This window comes from Diadema antillarum, unplaced genomic scaffold (assembly GCF_040938485.1).
Source record: "Diadema antillarum isolate AM-2024a unplaced genomic scaffold, OU_Dant_1.0 seq00000860_RagTag, whole genome shotgun sequence".
Classification (NCBI taxonomy): domain Eukaryota; kingdom Metazoa; phylum Echinodermata; class Echinoidea; order Diadematoida; family Diadematidae; genus Diadema; species Diadema antillarum.
This window is the reverse complement of record NW_027271730.1, coordinates 139,146-157,324: the sequence shown is the minus strand read 5'-3', so window position 1 is coordinate 157,324 and position 18,179 is coordinate 139,146. Positions and strand designations below refer to the sequence as shown.

The following is an 18,179-nucleotide window of genomic DNA, read 5'->3' as shown; positions in this document are numbered from 1 at the left end:
ACTTATCACATTGCAAGGTCATACAGGCATGATATCTCAAGGGTACCAGTATCGCCACATTTCCACGTCTACCCCCAACTATCCGTAGTCTGCCTCATACATGCATATTACGAAAGATAACGGGTCCTTGATAGCTGTGTTACCTAATGTGGCTCATTTTGACACAGTTCTTCCCTTTGTTTTAGCCTTTGAAGTCCAATCTACATGAGTTTTGAATCAAATTTTGAGCAGACGGATAGGAACTGTCTAGTTTCTAGTCTTCCAACCATAACAGCACCTAGTTTTTGAACACTCGATATGCAGTCCCACTTTATTTCTCGCCAGTTCTGTCGGACAGACGGGGATATCTCGTTGCTGACCTGGAACGTAGCTCTCTTTTACACCCTCATGATAAGTTGGCAACACTCATTAAAGTATCCAATGTCACATGTTGCTTTGGCCGGTGAGATAGCAAGAACAGAGATGGAGATAAGGCTTTTGTATGGAGAGTAAACCTGTCATGGTGCAGTGTAGCAAAGCTGTGGTCAGTTTTTGTCGTAATCTGCAATCTGAAAAAAAAAAAACATTGGTCAAACACCTTTATATTCCGTTGTAATGGGAGGTAGAATACTGTGATGAGCGTCATTGAGTGAGCACTGTAGCAGCATGCCATGGCTTGCACTGAGTTGCTAGGCAGTGTGGATTCGAACATGAGGTCCAATGATGTTCTCGGCAGATTTGGCAGTTCGGACCCCGAATGTCTTTCGCCCACGTATACGGACGTTTCCGAAAGATCATGTAGTGAATCGGATGACATGTCGGGTGTATTTGACTGTGCACAGTCAACACTGGAGTATGCTGGTGATGGATTGCGTAAAGTGAGTACACTATGCATAAGGAAAGATTCAGCTGTTTTGAGACTCTGTGACATGAAGACCCATGCAATCCAATTTGTGTTTGTTCAGTGTGTGGATTGTTGTTGAGTCACATTTGGTATTCATTGTGCAATCAGTTCCAACTGTGTATGATAGCGGAATATGGCGTTCATAACCCAAACGTTCTTGACATTGTCTAATGAAAGGGTTACTGTGAAAAGTGGTTTATGTTGTTCACTGATAGCTCTTCCATAGCAAAAAGACAACTTGCTTTGTAGGATGCATATGTGTTGCCATGGTAACTGACAGCTAAATCAATTTCTGCCCAAGTAAGGCCTTTCTGTCAAAGAGCTCTGGTCACTTGGGTCAGTATTTAATCAACATGCTGAGTCCAGTGTGATGAAAAAAAATTGTTTTATTCTGCTTTTGTGTGTTATGTGTTTTGTAATTATGCAAATATGGCAACTGTACGGGGAGATTCCTTGTTTTCAGCAATTCCTGATCTCTTTTCGTCTTCATGAATGTCGCTAGTGATGAGGTTTGGGTAAAATAATGAGCAAGAAGACATCCAGGATACTGTTCTCTTCTCTAGTGCGTTAAGATCTTCCAGGGATTGCTCGTTTTCTGTTTTTTAGTGAGTGGCTGGAAATGTAGAGTTGTACTGAATCTCTGCACGTGAATGTTTAGATATCAGGGATCAACTGTCATAGGATTGCTATGGTAGCAACTCTTGCTGCAACAGCAAGTTTTATCATAATGGCAAGAATCTTCTGCTTCCTGATTGGCTGTTTTGTCAAGAAGTTGCCATTCTAGCAACAATTGCTATCATTACATCATTTGTGAAATGAGACCCCGATACATGTAGTTCTGGTTATGCTACTGAAAAGAAATGCTTTTATAATGTATACATGTAATTCTTCTGTGTGAAGTGAAATACATTGTACATTGTAGCTGCAGCAGTTGACTGTTATTGTATGGGATAGACAGGCGGTTTTGTGATCAGTATTAAGTTGACCGAGAGATTGCATACGGTACGGATGCAAGTGAATGAGGTTTACTCTGTGTATGTGTATGTGTACATGTATGTGTGCGTGTGCGTGTATGCGTGAGTGTGTGTGTGTATGTGTGTGTGTTTGTGTGTGTGTGTAACTATGAATAGCGTCATAAGGCTAAAAAAAAAGGCTGGTTTTTATCAAAAGTCGTTTTTATAAAATAACAACCATTATTGTGTGGAGTTTGGAATATTATATTATACAGGTAACTTTAGTTTAATTCTTTTCTTTCTGAAATAATGATTACATGTATATGTGAAACAAAGATACATGTAATGTATCAAGAGGGCAGGGTGTTACCTTTGACAATGTAACAATTTTCTAACTGACCTAACTTTAAAATTGGTGCAATTTCCATCAGCTGTTGACTAATATCTGGCTTTTGTTTTGCTGCATTTATAAAAAGAATTAACTGTATTTGGGTAAAGTCTCAGAGTTTAACAAAAAATCTTGTGCGCCAAAGTTTTCTATTTATTGTGCAATGTTTAACTTTTTACAGATTGTATGATGTTGTGTGTAGTGATTGCACAAAATCTTAACCCCAGCCAGCAACCAATTTGTGATGGCTTGACGTCTGTCATGAAATGGTGCCAGAAGTAGAAGTAAAAGTAGAACATGATTGCCTGAAATCTCTGAAATTTATCTCAAACCTTATGCACACTGATAAAACCTGTTTACATCTGTTTGTAAATGACCACTTTCAGAGTAATGTAAAATGCAATATTTGATACTGCAGATCTGTGGTGATATTGACTGTGTTACTGCAAAATAATGGGATTGAATTTTACCATCAGAGATTAAGGCACAATAATGTTCACTGTATACAGGAAATCCTACAAATATTAAAAGCCAAGATTAGAAGCAATGCTCTCTCTGAATTCAAAATGGTACTAAGTATTTTTGAGGCGGGGGTTAGGTTGACCGACTTTTAGAATTCAAGCACACGATTGAGTCCAAAAGGCATGTATTGCATTCGGTCGTCCAGTATACCAACACATGTGCCACCATCATGCAGGGAAATACATGTACATGTAGTGTTTGTTGAGCTATATACATTTGGTAGAATGTTAACCCCTGACAAATACTGTATACGCTGTTATTTTCACGAGGGTTTTATTTTCGCGAATTTCGCGAGCTTTGGACTGATCGCGAAATTAAAGACACGCGAAAATATTACCCCGTCATACCTTATGTACAAATTGATGACAAAATCGAGTACGTACAGTGCGACAGATTCTGGAAGTGCAGTACGATGATAAACATGCATCAAAATCTGCGATCTCTGTGCTACGTTACCCTACGCAAACAAACACCGGCTTGACGTGGTTGTTGGGTGAGGCCTAGGGATGCATGTAAAACTTTCGCTAGCGCTATACACGCTCTAATGCAGCTCTGAAACTTTGTAGTCTACATCTATTTGTTGCAACATTTGGTAGGCACTTGTGAGTGCCGTGTGTGAGTGTCTCACTGCAAATTCCTGTAATTATTGTTTCATTCTATAAATCTTCTACTAACAGTTAGCTGTGTCTTTTCTATTGTCATGTTTTGGAAGTCACAATGCAAATGGGAAAACGTTCCGAGTACGTTGGCAAGTCGTTGAACGTGTTTCTCCGGCTTGGCAGTAGACCCTACTACTACTAGCGTCAATCGCGAATTTAACAACACGCGAAAATGCCACTGATACCGTGATTCGCGAAAATATCTGTACGCGAAAATATTGGTGTATACAGTAAACAGACCTATATACTTGTGAGGTTGATTCTCAACACCTCTTGTGTTTTGTTTGAATGTTCATATCGTGTTTTATGTCTTCTTTTATGATAAAAATAAACTGTTTCCTTATGTTGTCTTCACACAGAGAACAAACCTTGACCACTCCCTCCGAAGTCACCATGACGATGATGACCATATGCTTATTAGCTCGGTGAGTAGACTTATTAGAAAAAAAAAGAATGTTTGTACAAATTCGAATATATGCATACAAATCATCTGGCTCTTCTTGATGTGTGATTGTAACCATTCTTTCCTGTTCTTTATTGCATAAATAATACTCAAATGTGTTTTCAACAAAATTTTTGCTTTGCTTTTCCAGACCTCATCGGCATCTGTTTCGTGTAAAAATGTGTGGACATTGTAATTCTTTCGATTTTGTTATTGACCATAGACATGAATTCACATAAACCAGACCTCCAAACCACTCTGAATTTGGAGGAGACAAATCTGAAATTTGACCATTTCCAGCTCTTGTTCTGGCAGGAGTTTCCTATTTTTCTTGATAATTTACTACACACTCGTATTGGAACTGCTCTTTCTTTTCTACTCTTTAGCCAAATCATCCCTATTTTTGCAGTCAGAAAGGTAGGGAGGTCTGCATACAGGCCATCAGTCACTGATCACAACTAAATGCTGTCTGATTCAGTTAAGGTGTGAGTAAATTACCATGCCATGTTTAAGCTGATGTTATTCATGTGGATAGAGTGAGTTTTATACCACCTGAAAGGTAGAAGCTTCATCAAGATTGGCCATTAATCAACAAAGTTGTGGAAGTTTGAAGTCTATGATTCTGCTGAACCACAAGCAAACTTCTATTTCCACTGAGTGGCGATCATGAACGAAGAAGCATTTTGATGACAGGCTCTCCAAGATAGACAAATTCATTGTTCATTTTTGTATAGAAGATAACACACTTACAGGCACAGACACAGACACTTACACACAGGCAAAAGGATGTAGACAGACAGACAGTTGAACATACATACAGTGTACCCATGCTAAAGAAAATGACCTACAGAGGAGGTACATTCAGACTGGGTGATGTCTGGCATGGCATATACAAGTCAATCTGCTGCTACATCTCTTTATGCAAGAGTGTACAACTCATCTCTCTGGGACCAATTTGCCTGGAGTGAAACACAATTTTTTGTTGAATGCGTTTAATGATGCACTTTTTGCTTTTGTTGTTGTTGTTGTCTGTTTCTGTCTTCTGCGCTTTCTCTCCCGAGATCCCGGTCAGCGGACAAATTAATATAATTGGCTATTCTTCCCCCTTTTGTATGGGATGTCCCAACTGTGACATTCTGTACTGGTACCCTGCGTGCTCAGATGACTACGGCTTGTTCTCAGGCTGCTGGTACAATTGTGGCTCTCTCTCTCCATAAATGGGGGGTAAATGTTTCTGGGCAATTGCTCTGGTGAGAGGGGGTAACTAGACCAAAAGTGGTCTATCAATTCACCGTTATTGTGCAAACTCGGGTTAATACAGAGATAAGAAACATTCATCTTATCTCACCCCCTCTTAAATTTCCTTTTCTTTTCTTTTATTCTGCTGATGCCATGGAGCTGATTATCACAAATTGTGGTCAATCCTATGCCTCATAAATTCCATTCCACTCACTTCTCTAAGGGTGAATCTCTCAAAATCTTCCAAATTTGGCAGAGACGTTCCACTAGTTACAAAATATGTTCTCACTGTAGAGAGACGGTGAGCAAATGCGCAGTCCTGAAGCTGGCAAATAAAGTGGCAGTGGATTGGCAGATATGGTGCACCATTTGCCCAATAATTCAGAAAAACCTACTTTATCGGTTGATATACTTTGATAGTTTATTGCTGAAAAATTCAGTTTATCAATTAATAAACTGAGTTTTTGAGAGAAACTCTGTATCTCGAGCAAAAATATAAGTTTATCGGTAAACTTTTTATGTTTTTTCACTTGATTGATAAACAGAGTTTATTGATAAACTTAGTTTTTCATACAATAAACAGAGCTTCTCTTGAAAAACTTAGTCTATCGACTGATAAACCGAGTGTTTTGGCGATAAGCTAAATTTTTCAGAATTATCGGTCAAATGGCGAGCCATAGGCAGAACTGGTGTTATGGGAGGGCACCTCTGACGCAGTCCTTGGGATCCATGGTGGCGTGTTCGCCTCGCAGAGTGCTGGGAGGCGAAGCCAGAACCATTGTGTCACCCTCACTCATCAATCTTACATTGACCTACCTCTAGCTCGTTCTCTGTCGCTCCTAGCTCAACATTGACGTAGCTTGATGCTCCCGACATTTGTCTTCTTTCTTTGTTGTGTGGCCTGACAATGTTTTACAGACCATCTCTCCATAGGATACAAGTCATAAAAGGGCATGAAAAGAAGAGAGGGGGGGGGGGGGAGTTGGAGGGGAGAGGGGAACAGGGAGGGGGAGAAAAAAAAGTAGAACGTCATCCATGTTTATTTGGTGTTTATTGATGAGAGCTTCACACAATTGTCTCTAAGGATAATTTGTTGTGCTAGATTTGGCTGAAAGACATCCAAGCATTCAACGGCAGTCAAAGGCAGTAGGCTTTATGGAGGCTTACAGGTTTTCAGAGCTCGTAGGGCAGAGAGTTAGGTTGAGATGGGGGAGAGAAAGAGAGAGAGAGAGGGCGCACCTCTAAGCCAGATTTAGATTTACATCTGTCCGACATTTTTCATTCCAAATACCTCGTTTGTATCAGACCTGACACACATTTATCACCATGTGTCTAAAAGAAGGGCCACGGGGGTAACAGCGTGCGACAAAGCCGGCCATTGCTGGGGTGAGAGACACTGAGAGAGAGAGAGAGGGGAGCCCACTGCAATGGCCACAAAGGGCTTCTGTTCGGCTGTCCCGTGAATCGCGGAACGACAAGTTGAACATGCGGGGACGTGTGATTAATCTGATTGTCCCTGCTGAAGACATTGATTGCAAGAGACGTTCGGGGCTTTTTTGATGGGCGAGTTTGGCATTGTCCTCGGCCGAGCCAATGCCCTTCTCTACATGCCTCTTCCCATTGTGATTCGTGGGTCATAAACCTATGTACACCTCTATTACTTTTCATCTCTTTGTTATCTGAATGTCATTGACAGCAATTGAGATAACCTCTGGTACAGAGTGTTTCATCAGAAGAACAAAACTCCAAAAGCTTCTATCAACTTTCAGAATTCTATAAAAGGTGCATAACAACCCAGATCTGTTGCTCCTCAAGTTACCAAATATACCATTCACTCATTACTATATCATCATTGTTGTCATTGCCATGGTTACCATCATCATCATCATCATCATCATCATCATCATCATCATCATCGTTATCATCATCATCATAAGCATCAATACCACCCTCATTGTTGTCAGTCTCTGGTAGTGTAAATCATGTGCGATAAGATATCTATGCACCTCATGGAAACAGGAGAAAAATTGATTGAGAAAGAGCAAATGACGATTCACATGCAAGTGGGTCAGTTGGTTAGGTCCACCAGCGACCCATTCACAACACCATTAGGAAGGTTTACAGTTTGGCAGAAATTAAAAGTGACCTGTGGAATAAGAAATAGCACACATGACCACGCCCATGTGAACACTTGAATGTACAACTTGAAGGATGTCCTTATTGTGTATGCAGTGCATATGTACAATATTGCAGTACTACTGTGGAATGCCGTCTCTCCTCCTGAGTGTTTATATAGTATGAAAGTTTCTTTAATTTTCAATGGCACAAGTTGCCTTGTTGATATGGCTTGTTAACCAATGCAAGTTACAATGTACCTGGCCCAAACCACAGGGGTCTGTTTAGTGGTATGGGTATGTGTGTGGAAGGGGGTGGGGGGGGGGGGGGGGGAAGGGACCACTTCGATATGTTTGCACCCCGCTCTGTGCCATGAATGAAGTACGATATTTAGATGCAAAAGTTGTGTCTCTCACATATGATGGAACTTTTTTTTTTCATTGGGGGGGGGGGGGGGGGGGTCCTATTTGAGGGACAGAGGATTTTGCCTGTTGCTAGAGGGGGTACTGTTACTACATTACTCAACATTGCAAGGCACACATGCTTATGTGTACAACTGAGCCCCGTGCATGATGTATTTATGTATGAAACTCATATAAAATCAATGTCAATCATATTAGGAGTTATTTGAGCAAATGTACATATATATAGATTGCAGGATAGATAGACAGATCGATCAAGTATCAAGTATGATTGCTTTGCACTTGAATTTGTCTTTCGATATGACATTCAGCTGAGAACTGAGTTTTAAATCTTGAAATGCAGCGTTGCTCGTTGTGCCTTTTTTTTTTTCTTAGATCTGTCCTTTTTTTTTATGAGACACCCTGTGAATGAGGGTTGGTTCATGGGCTGGCAGTCGGTTCTCATTCCTCATCCTGTGCTTTCCTTTTCTTTGATACCAGAGAAGACCTGCTGTGGAGGATAGTGACCTCTTTTGATGAGAGCGAGACCCCCCCCCCCCAAAAAAAAAAAAAAAATGAGAAAAAAGACAATATGCACACACACAAATGAAGCTATTTGTCATATCCGTGGGGAGATAGTAAATGGACGCCTAAAAGCTGTAAAAAATGATGTTTAAGTTGTCACTTCTTGCTCATTAAATCTCTTCCCTGCGCACTGGAGAATGGTAACAATTCAGCGGAGTCCAGTGTCCCCATCACCGCCACCCCACCCCTCCCATAGTCATACCCACCAAAAAGTTCATAGACTCTTCCAAACTTTAATACCAGTGACCGTCTTTTGTGATGGTTTCATTATCATCAAAGATCGGCTTCTGTCTAAAGTGGGTATCTCATTGGCCTGGAGACTAGGAGGCGACCTAGTGGTGACTCAATTATCCGCTGGTTTGCAAAATTGTCTCAGCGATGCCTCCTGGAGACTAGATCCAGGTTTCTGGGGAATCATGGAAAAATCAGACATTTTCAATTTTTTCAGAGACTTTTCTTCCAGACTCTGTCTGGTCTTGGAGACATCTCTGTAACTTCTCAGTGATGCCCTCATCAGCTGTGGCCACGTCTTCGCAATGTCTCTACAGCCCCTGCGGTGACCCATGGCAAACCCATGGTGACAATGTGGAGACATCGCAGAGACACCTCAGCAGCTGAGAAGACTTTGCGGAGAATTTGCAGTTGAAATCAAAGGAGTCATGAAAATGTGACATCTTTAATCATTCAATCTTTTCTCTTACATCCAAAGAACTTAAAGTTGATATCTTCAGTTTCCAGACTTAATTGCGTTGAAGACATTTTGATTGACAATTAATTGACGTAGCCCAATTGAAATTTTCTTGCTTTTTCAATTAGTTTGCGAAGGAACAGGTAACTCTTCCAAAGTTTGTTTGGAAAATCACGCGCATCCACATCCCAGACGATAAGACATAAATTTGGGGATATTTAATGCAAGCATCCCGTAAAGAATTGACATAATCTAGTCTGTACAATGTGGGTATCATCTCCTCGAAACCCTATGCTTTGAATTTACTTTTTGCTACAAAAAAGTTGCTTTTGTTTTTTGATGGCATTGCTCGATAAAATATGTTAGCCTGGATTCCAGTGCTTCTCTTCTTGTTGCCTTTGCTGGTACAATTTTGTGTCCAAATGGAAATCCAACTTTTTTTTTTTGTAGGCAATAGCTTCTCTGGCAAGGCCAGATTCATCCCAACCCAGTTTGCTTTCAAGGCAGAACTGAAGATCTGTTAGAATAGCGGTTTGTAGCTGTGGTGAACCAAAAGTGACCCCCACTGTCTCCAATGAAACAGCTACTGGTAGCTTAAGGAATGTGTGAAATGCAGAGATTCACACATAACTGCCAAGAAGTAACAGAGAATTTCCCATTCATTCATTATTCTTATTCTCCTTTTTTTCTTTTCTCCAGAAATGGAAAGGCACTTGAGGTGTTTTTGTGCGTCCTTCTGTCGGATCCTTTTCTTCCCGAAGGGATCCGTCCCAAAGTTGTGTCCTACACAGATAATCTGCCCTTTCAGATGGGACCAAAATAGGCAACACATCTTAAAATGCCCCCAATACCAATCGGAGACATGTGACCTTCTATTACAACCACAACAAGCGGATGATTAAAGCAGACCTCCCTAAACATGTTTTTTTTTTTCTTTCTTTTTTTTGTCCCCCATCTTTACTCTGATCAGCTGCATGTTTTTTGTTTGTATGTTGTGAATTTACTCCTACAGAGAAAACTATTGTGTACTTGTGAATGATTATCAGATTTTCCATAATCGTAATCCCTGCTACATACACATGCGCTTGTTCCCGTTCTGTGGGGGCGGGCCATAACATCGGCGCTGGCTCATGGCGTGCGATCCTTCACACTCACAAACAAAAATGAGGAATTCCAATTCTGTTCCTTCCTCCCTCCCCCCCCCCCCCCCAGTTCTTACACACTGTTTACCACAAACATGTGGGCAAATGTTTGTTTATTTATTTGTTGTTTTCCTTTCTCGATTCTTGATGGTTTTATTAAACAGTTGAAAACTCAGTAGAAATTTGAAATGATGTCCGAGCCTTTTGAGCTGTTATGCATCTGTATCAGTTTCCACACCAGTGGCAGTTTAATGATAAATCGCAGATTCTAGCTTCTCTGCATACAGTGGGAGAAGCTTAGGTGTAATGGCATGTGGTGTATCATGTGGTGTATCATGTGGTGTATCATGTGGTGTAACTGACCCCCCCCCCCATGTAAAAAAAAAAATCAGAGGATGCTACTGTCCTTTTTGGTATCCCAAACACAAGTATTTTGGCTGCACTGAATCATTGATATTTCCATTTATATAGCAGAATTTACATTTCTGGAGGCAGAAATTTGCAAGTGTGCTGCTGTGTGCATTGCTGCTTTGATTAGTTTGAAGGCCAATTTTCACTGTAAAAATTTGATGATGGTAAAACCTTCTAAAGGGGAATGAAACCCCAAGTATACACATGTGCATTGAGTGAATGCAGCAATATTAGTTGAACACATCAGTGAAAGTTTGGTGAAAATTTATGCATTCAGCAGTAATAAATTTTGAAAGTTTCGGTGCAGCAATCGCTGGATGAGAAGACTGCTCTTTGTGATATCATGTATGGACAACGGTATAAAAGAAATATAACGAAATTCCACAAAGTTTTTATGAAAAGTACATGTACATGTACATGTACACATTTCTTTTGACATATTACTGACATACAATGTTAAGGGTAATATTATTCCCCCTGCATTCTGACAGAGGTACAATTGTAAGTCAAGTGCTCTTTCGTTATGCTAGAAACATTTAGATATTTTGGTTATCTTTTATAATTTCTTTGTGTTGTTGTTCATACATGAAGCCACAAAATGTTGTCTCTTCATCAAGCGATGGCGGCACCAAAACTTAAAAATTCATAACTTTTGAATGCATTGTCTGATTCTCCTCAAACTTTCACTGATGTGACCTACTAATGTTGCTGCATTCCCTCAATCCGCATGTATATGTCAGTTTCATTTTCCTTTTCTGGAGACCTCTTCCACTCATTCTGCAACGACATATGGCAGTGTTGCTACACTCGACAAAACTCATGAGCCTGTGGCACATGGTAGATGCACATGCACAACTACAATATGTAGCATGTCATTCTCTTGGCATCTGCACACTGTAATGTGCCAAGTGAGCAATGGATAAAATCTTACGATTCCGATTTTGTGAGTGACTGTGGATGGTGATCTAGGTTTTGGTTGATAGTTGGGTGGTAGTCATGTGATAGGGAGATGTCTGTGACAATGAGGTTCTGTCTGCAACTCACAAGGGCTAACTTCGTGCGAAATCAACAAAATTGCTCTATTAAGATGAGGTGATTTTTTTTCCTGAGATTTGGGATGGTATTTGATGCAATAATGGCTTAGTACCTTTTACTTGAAAGTTGCAAGTTCCCAATATTACTTTGCTTTCAAATTTGAGTATCCCTTCTGGTGATAGTTTGCCATTTACAACCTCCCCCCCCCCCCCTCGAAAAAAAAAAAGATTAAAAAATGGTCAATTATATCAGCGTCCCTGAAATTTGTGTCCAAACTATCTCTGCCACTTTTATGTCCCCTCATATCAAGTGCCCCCTCTCCAGAGAACAAGAGAGAGAAAAAGGAGAGAGATGGAAGGAGAGAAAGCAACTTGCTGCAATTATGTCCGTTTTGTATTTGGTGGGGATCCGAGGCGAAATAAAAATCAACCTAGTCCTTGTTTTGGGGATTCTCAAACGTCGACCAGACCACACATAAGTTGGTAACTTTTAACAGCAGAGAAGGGCTGTCACTGCGTCTACTGATTTACGCGTCTTCGTTTTAGTCCTTTTTTTTCCATCATCGTCTTTTTCTTTTGTGTCCTTTCCTTTGTGGTGAGAGAAAGATATCAGATGGAATTGCTTTTCAGCCATCACAAACGGGCAGTTTAATAAATGAAAAGATGCAGTGGTGAAAAGCTGGGGATGAGCACGATTTATGGCTTTTTGGGGTTTTTTTTTTTGCTTTTTTTTTTTCACCAGTAAAGGCCTTTTTGTATCCACCTGCATTTATTTTGCATTCATTATCTCTGACAAACCATCACTTTGACAAATTTACTCATGTTAGTAATCCCGACTTTTGTTCGACTCCCCGTGACGGGGTCTACCCTCCATTTTTTTTTCTCAGCCCCGCGACAGTCACAGCCATATTTTCTCTGGGCTGCAGGCGAAAGATTAGCGCATGATTAATGTAGTCGCCATCAGTCACGGCTGTACAGTGGCGATTTTTTCTTTCTTTTTTTTTTGGGGGGGGGGGTGTGGGGGGTTGGAGGGCTCCATTACAAAAAGACGTTTGTGCAAAACCAGTCTTCTCATGAAGCCACAAGCCCCGCAGCTATATTCCTGATGTCAAATATGAGGAATTAGCTTATGATCACAATGGATGATATTCTGTATTCTTCTCATTCTCTCCCTCGTTTTTCTCCACTTATCTTTCTTTTTTCCCCCTCTTCTCTTAGATACATAAAGGTGGATCCTATTGTAGGAATGCAGTGAGATATTGAAATTCCTAGTAGCGAAAGAAATGGGGAGAATGATGAAATGTAATATCTCATCGCTTAAAGCTGCGATACCATGAATTATTAAGAGGCTTCTCATCTCATATGTATTGTTCACATGTTTTATGAGTGCCAATACTCTAGGTATTATAATGGTTTTCTTTTAAAAAGTACCAGAAATATCACTTCAACCAAATGAGAAGTTTGAGTTTTGATGTATGCAGTGTATATTGAAGAGCAAGTTATCCATACACTCTATTTTTTTTTAAATAAATCGCCAGCAAATCAATGAAAGCTTGAAATGGACTGAGGCAAGATGACCATTTTTATTGCCTCAGTCAGAAATATTTCATACACATGTAAGTGCTAAAAAAAAAATGGCATTATTACAATCAGTAACCTCAAACTTTCAACTTTGTGTGGATTGTGTGATATCATTTGCACAAAGTTCTCATTCTGAATCTTGATGTAAATTGTAGTGGACTATCAACCTCTTATGTGCTTTGAGTGTCGATTGGCACAGAACACCCCATAGCATTGTACACACTGTCCAAAGTCCCGGGCATAGAAGGGAGTAAGGATAGTAGTACCATATCCTTACTTTAGCAGCAATGATTACATCAGAAGTGCAGTGCATGACGCATCATCTACTGTATGTGGTAAAGCAAGAGCCACACGGATGTGGTGGCAAACTTTTTCTGAGTGACTTGCACCGCTTTGAATTTTTTTACAGGCTGCCACCGCCGGAGATGTACTGCAGGCATTCACGTGATCACAACTTTATTTTTTGCTTTTGCCCCATGGTTCGTCTAAATTAAACAATTTGTTAATCTTCGTGTTTACATTGAACAAAATACAAGCAGCTTCAAGGGGTAAAATTCCCATGTGATGACACTTGAGTTGGAAATAGAGAATCATTTCTTTTCTGTGGCTGTTATTAGGATTGAATGCATGCTGCGATTGTATTATCTTGAAACAGAGGGATGGCAGTGGGAATATTGATGGTGGCAAGGTTACATTTCATAAATACTTGTGAATCGATACGATCAAGCCCAAAATCAGTGGTTATGTTCATGCATATTGGTATAAATCAAAACTATCCCATTTCTGTAACTCTGGATTGAATGGAATCTGTGTCATCGGCTATCCTCAACTGATGATGTGAAAGTTTGCTGAAAGTTTGGTGAGATTGGGGTTGGCTGGTTTGTGGAATACAAGTTGCTTTGTGTTTGTGTGTGTATGTCTGTGAGTGAGTGTGTGTGTGTGTGTGTGTGTGTGTGTGTGTGTGTGTGTATGTGTATGTGTATGTGTGAGCGATGAAAGTTTCTCTGCTTTGGAAGAGAGAGAGAGAAAAGATGAAGAAGAATGGGAAAGAGAATTATTCAGTGCGTGGAAGGATATAACAGCAAGTGCTATGAGTTTGGAAGCAGAATGGGCATTGATACTGTTGGAGTTTGATTAGAGTTGATACTCTTTTGCACTACAACCTTTGATGTAGAAAACCCAAGCAGAAGGGTGGATGATGATAGGAAATAGACTGTTGCATATGTGGGTAGATAGCTGGCTAGCCAGCTACATTGTAGTAAGGTAGATAGGACAGGAGATGTAGAAGGAACATTTAGAGATGATGGGTTCATTCACACACATTGAAAAAACGTGAGTCAAATCGCGATTCAAATCGTGCTTGCTTATTACGTACACAGGCAGGAAAAATCACGATCTAAATCGCATGAGTGCGAGCGAGGCCAATCTGCTCATGAGTGAGTCTTGGAGTTTGACCTGACTTTGGCCCACCTGTCCTGCGCCGCACCTTGCATAATGGGATGTAGAAACCAGTACGATTTGGAGGGGGTTCCTATACACTTTGCACTGCAAATGATCGCGACTATTCAGACAAATCATGACTATTTCAGAAATGTCACACTTTTAGTGGTGCGTGGATCATGATTTGAATCTCACTTGTGAAAAAAGTGTTTGCGTCACGATTCAAATCGCCACCCGAGTAATCACGATTATTGGTGGCCATGTGAATGGGCCTATGATCGAAGAAAGAGCGGAGGAAGAAAAGGTGAGAGAAATATGGAGAGGAAGAGAGAGAGGAGACAGATAGAACTGGCTATCAATCTTAGCCAGAAGTTTTGAGCTCTTTGGGTTTTTGAAATCCTGTTAAGGATGTCTACAGGTCTCTCATCACTGGAGTAAGCATGATTTATCCCTCTAAACTCCATTGTTTTGCCCCGATTTAACTGTGCTCTGTTGTACCCAAACAGACAGATTAATGGTGGAGAAGGAGGAGGGGGCAGGGATTAGGGGGCTTAATCTTGCCACAAAGTCTGATCCTCCCTTTTTTTTCCTTTTCTCTTTTTTTTTTTTTTGTAGGGGTTCCGCCAAAATACGAGAAATAGCGAATCGGTGAGAAAAGTGAATTGTTGCAGAGAAAATAGATTCCAAACAAGTGGGAGTAATGGGGTCATTGAGAGAGAGAATGAGGGAGAGAGAAACCCCAAAGTGGTCAAAGTCTCGGGGTGCAACTTCTCGCCCCAACGTTTCTCTCGAAACGAAACGGGTGCGTTGTTGTCGCCTCCGAAGAATGCCCAGTAAGAGTTTGTATCATCCCGACGACGTGTGCTAATCGTCGTAGGGGTCCCGCCATCATCCCACCTCCAAGGGCTCTTGTAGCTTTCTCCCCCTGAAAGCGGGGGCTAAATCTCAAGAGAGGGATGCCTCCGATGAATGCTGCCGATCTCATGATTGCCGGAAATCGTTCCGGACAACATTATCAAACCTGAAAGAGAAGATTATATGACCGCACTTCACAAAGGGATGGCTTTGAATCACAAGGTCCTTCAGGGCTTAATTCTTCCTCCTATTAAAACATATCGGAAGCGGATTGCTTGTTCCTCAATGGAGCTGAATTACAGAAAAAAAAATGATTTTAAAGTCCACATGTAGACATTTTTAGGAGCAGTCACTACAACACTTTTAGATCTTACTCTATAAATTTGTAGGCAGGAGAAAGAGCAGCACATATGCTGATATCGATATTCAATATCTACATGTATAGTATGTATGTGTGTACATTTGTCTATCTATCAGTCTATCTGTTCAGCTATGTATTTATCTCTTTCTCTCCCCTCACTCTCTATCTAATTGTCTATCTACAGTATCTATTTATTTATCTATCTATCTCTATTAATATATACAGTGTAGCATATATACACATGTACAATGTATGTGTGTGTGTATGTGTGTGTGTGTGCATATGCAAGAGAAACTGAAAGTGAGTTGAAAATACAAATGTGTGAAGGTTTTGAAGGTGAAAGATGATAAGAACATATTAATGGAATGTTAGTTGTTGTAATCACAAAGATGAATAAGAAGTTACTGGCAGTTTCTATCATATTAGTTTTAAAATGAGTTAGTAGCCCCCATGTACTTGCAAAGCATCTTGGAAATGCAAGAGTTTGATGGGGGGGGGGGGGGGGGGGGGGAGAGATGTGATCACCCAGAGAAAACTAATGATCATCACAGCAGGAAAATATCTGCGTAATTCTTGCTTATATACAGAATTAGGTTATTGGCATGGCATGCTTCAGTTTGATGATTTGATGTTGAAAATAAACTGAAGCATGAAAAAAAAACAACAGAAGAGGGGGAAACTTTTCTTCATCTGCAAAAAAAAAAGAAGCAAAACAAACAAAACAAAACAAAGCAAAAAACAAAACAAAACAAAACAAAAAACTAAACTAAACTAAACAAAATAAACAAAACAAAACAAGAATATGCCACAAACACCCCCAAAATTTGAAGGGAATATAGGAAGCAACACAGGTGAATTTCTTTAGGAGCAAATCGGAAGATATGGTCCTCTTCAAACTTACAAGTATTTCTTTTTGTTTGAAAGAAAGTTTCTGATTGCAGATGTATTCACTTCCTTTTTCTTGTTTGAAGGGATTTGTAAAATAAAGATGCTGCCTTTGATTTTTTTCCCCTTAATCCTCACAAGCTGATAGCATTACATCTGAACAAATCCCGGCACAATGTATAATGCCCAGCCTTCAAGTCTGCTATATACAGTGTGTGCTAAGCTGCTCTAAGGCAAGGTGCATTTCTCCTTGTAAAAAAAAACCAACAACAACAACAAACATTTGTCAGACACCAGCTGCAATTTCTTCAAGCTTGATGATAACATGGTTTTCCTTGTGTTTTTGAGCATATGGACTATCTCATTTGAAATTGAAACAAAACTAGATAGCTACCATTCATGTTGAAAAAGAAAGACCAGTTTCTTTCCATGACTGTCTATACTCTCCTCTGTGCTGCTTCTCTTTTTGTCACCAAAAACAATTTATATTCACAGTGAAACTGCTTCAAGTGTGTTGGTATTGAAAGTACATTGTAATTGCTTCCATCGACAGAGTTTACTTGCTTACTTACATTGTGTGATGTGTTCTTCTACACCAATGTGACATTGAATATGGCAGAAAAATTGAATCTCCATTTTTTTTTTTTGTGCATGATAAATGGAAAATTATGAGGTGATCGCATCATAAGCTTGCTCATTTGCATATCAACAATTTATATCAACGGTTCAAGAACTGTTTTGCCTAATTAACAAATCTGTAAAATTTCATTACTTCCTAACTTCCTAACTAATCTTATTTTGATTGAATTTGCAATGTTGTGCTGGAAACATTTTACTCTTTCTTCTCAGACTAACTTGTAACTGGCTCGGAATTCCCCTTGTAGCTTTGAATTGACACCCGTAAAGCCTATTCTCATGATAGATATCGCAACATTGAAATTTGCAATGTCTAACCTTTCCATTCACACCGCTGCTACAAAAAACACTGAAATATTACAACAGTTGGAGAAAGGAAAAAGAGTTTTAGTCGTCGTAAGGCACATGTTTGATTGGCCTGGCATTCTGCTGCATAAATGCCACCATGGCTGTGATGTTAATGAAAGCCCGCCGGCTGGACAGCTTAATGTTCTCTGCTGGGCAGTGCGGAGTAAGCTTAACACTGATTGGAGGCGAGGTGATGACAATCGTAAGTTTTCTGTGAGGAAAACTTGCAGAGCAAATCGTCAGAGCAAACTTACGCAAAGTTAGGAAACTCACAATGTAATTGTCCTGGCATTGTCTCCAGTGACTCTTTGTACAGCTGCCTATCAACTTTTCCTGCAATTTTGTCATGTCACTATTTTCAGCTGTCTGTGTGACAGGGCATTTTACTTCGTTCTAAACACAACAGATCACATGTATGACCACATGTATTTAGGCCAAGGGTGTGCTGACATGTTTACAAGTTACCATTTGTGGTTGTTCAATATATTTGGTTTTCAGGTACCATGCGCTAACCATAGTGTATTTGAGGATGGTGCAGGTGGACGAAATCATGGTTTCTGAGCTTGCTTTTTGAGTACCTGAGATGAAGAAGAAAAAAAGAAGCAAAAGAA

At 40.1% G+C, this 18,179-nt stretch overlaps 1 protein-coding gene across 3 annotated transcripts in view; it reads left to right on the top strand.

Moving 5' to 3' along the window:
- LOC139740541 (uncharacterized) overlaps positions 1-18,179 on the top strand; it is a 96,655-nt gene that overhangs the window by 61,663 nt on the left and 16,813 nt on the right. For all 3 annotated transcript variants that reach the window (XM_071651131.1, XM_071651130.1, XM_071651129.1), the window contains one exon: positions 3,765-3,830. In XM_071651131.1, the coding sequence (XP_071507232.1) occupies positions 3,765-3,830 (66 nt within the window). The remainder of the gene's footprint in view (positions 1-3,764; positions 3,831-18,179) is intronic.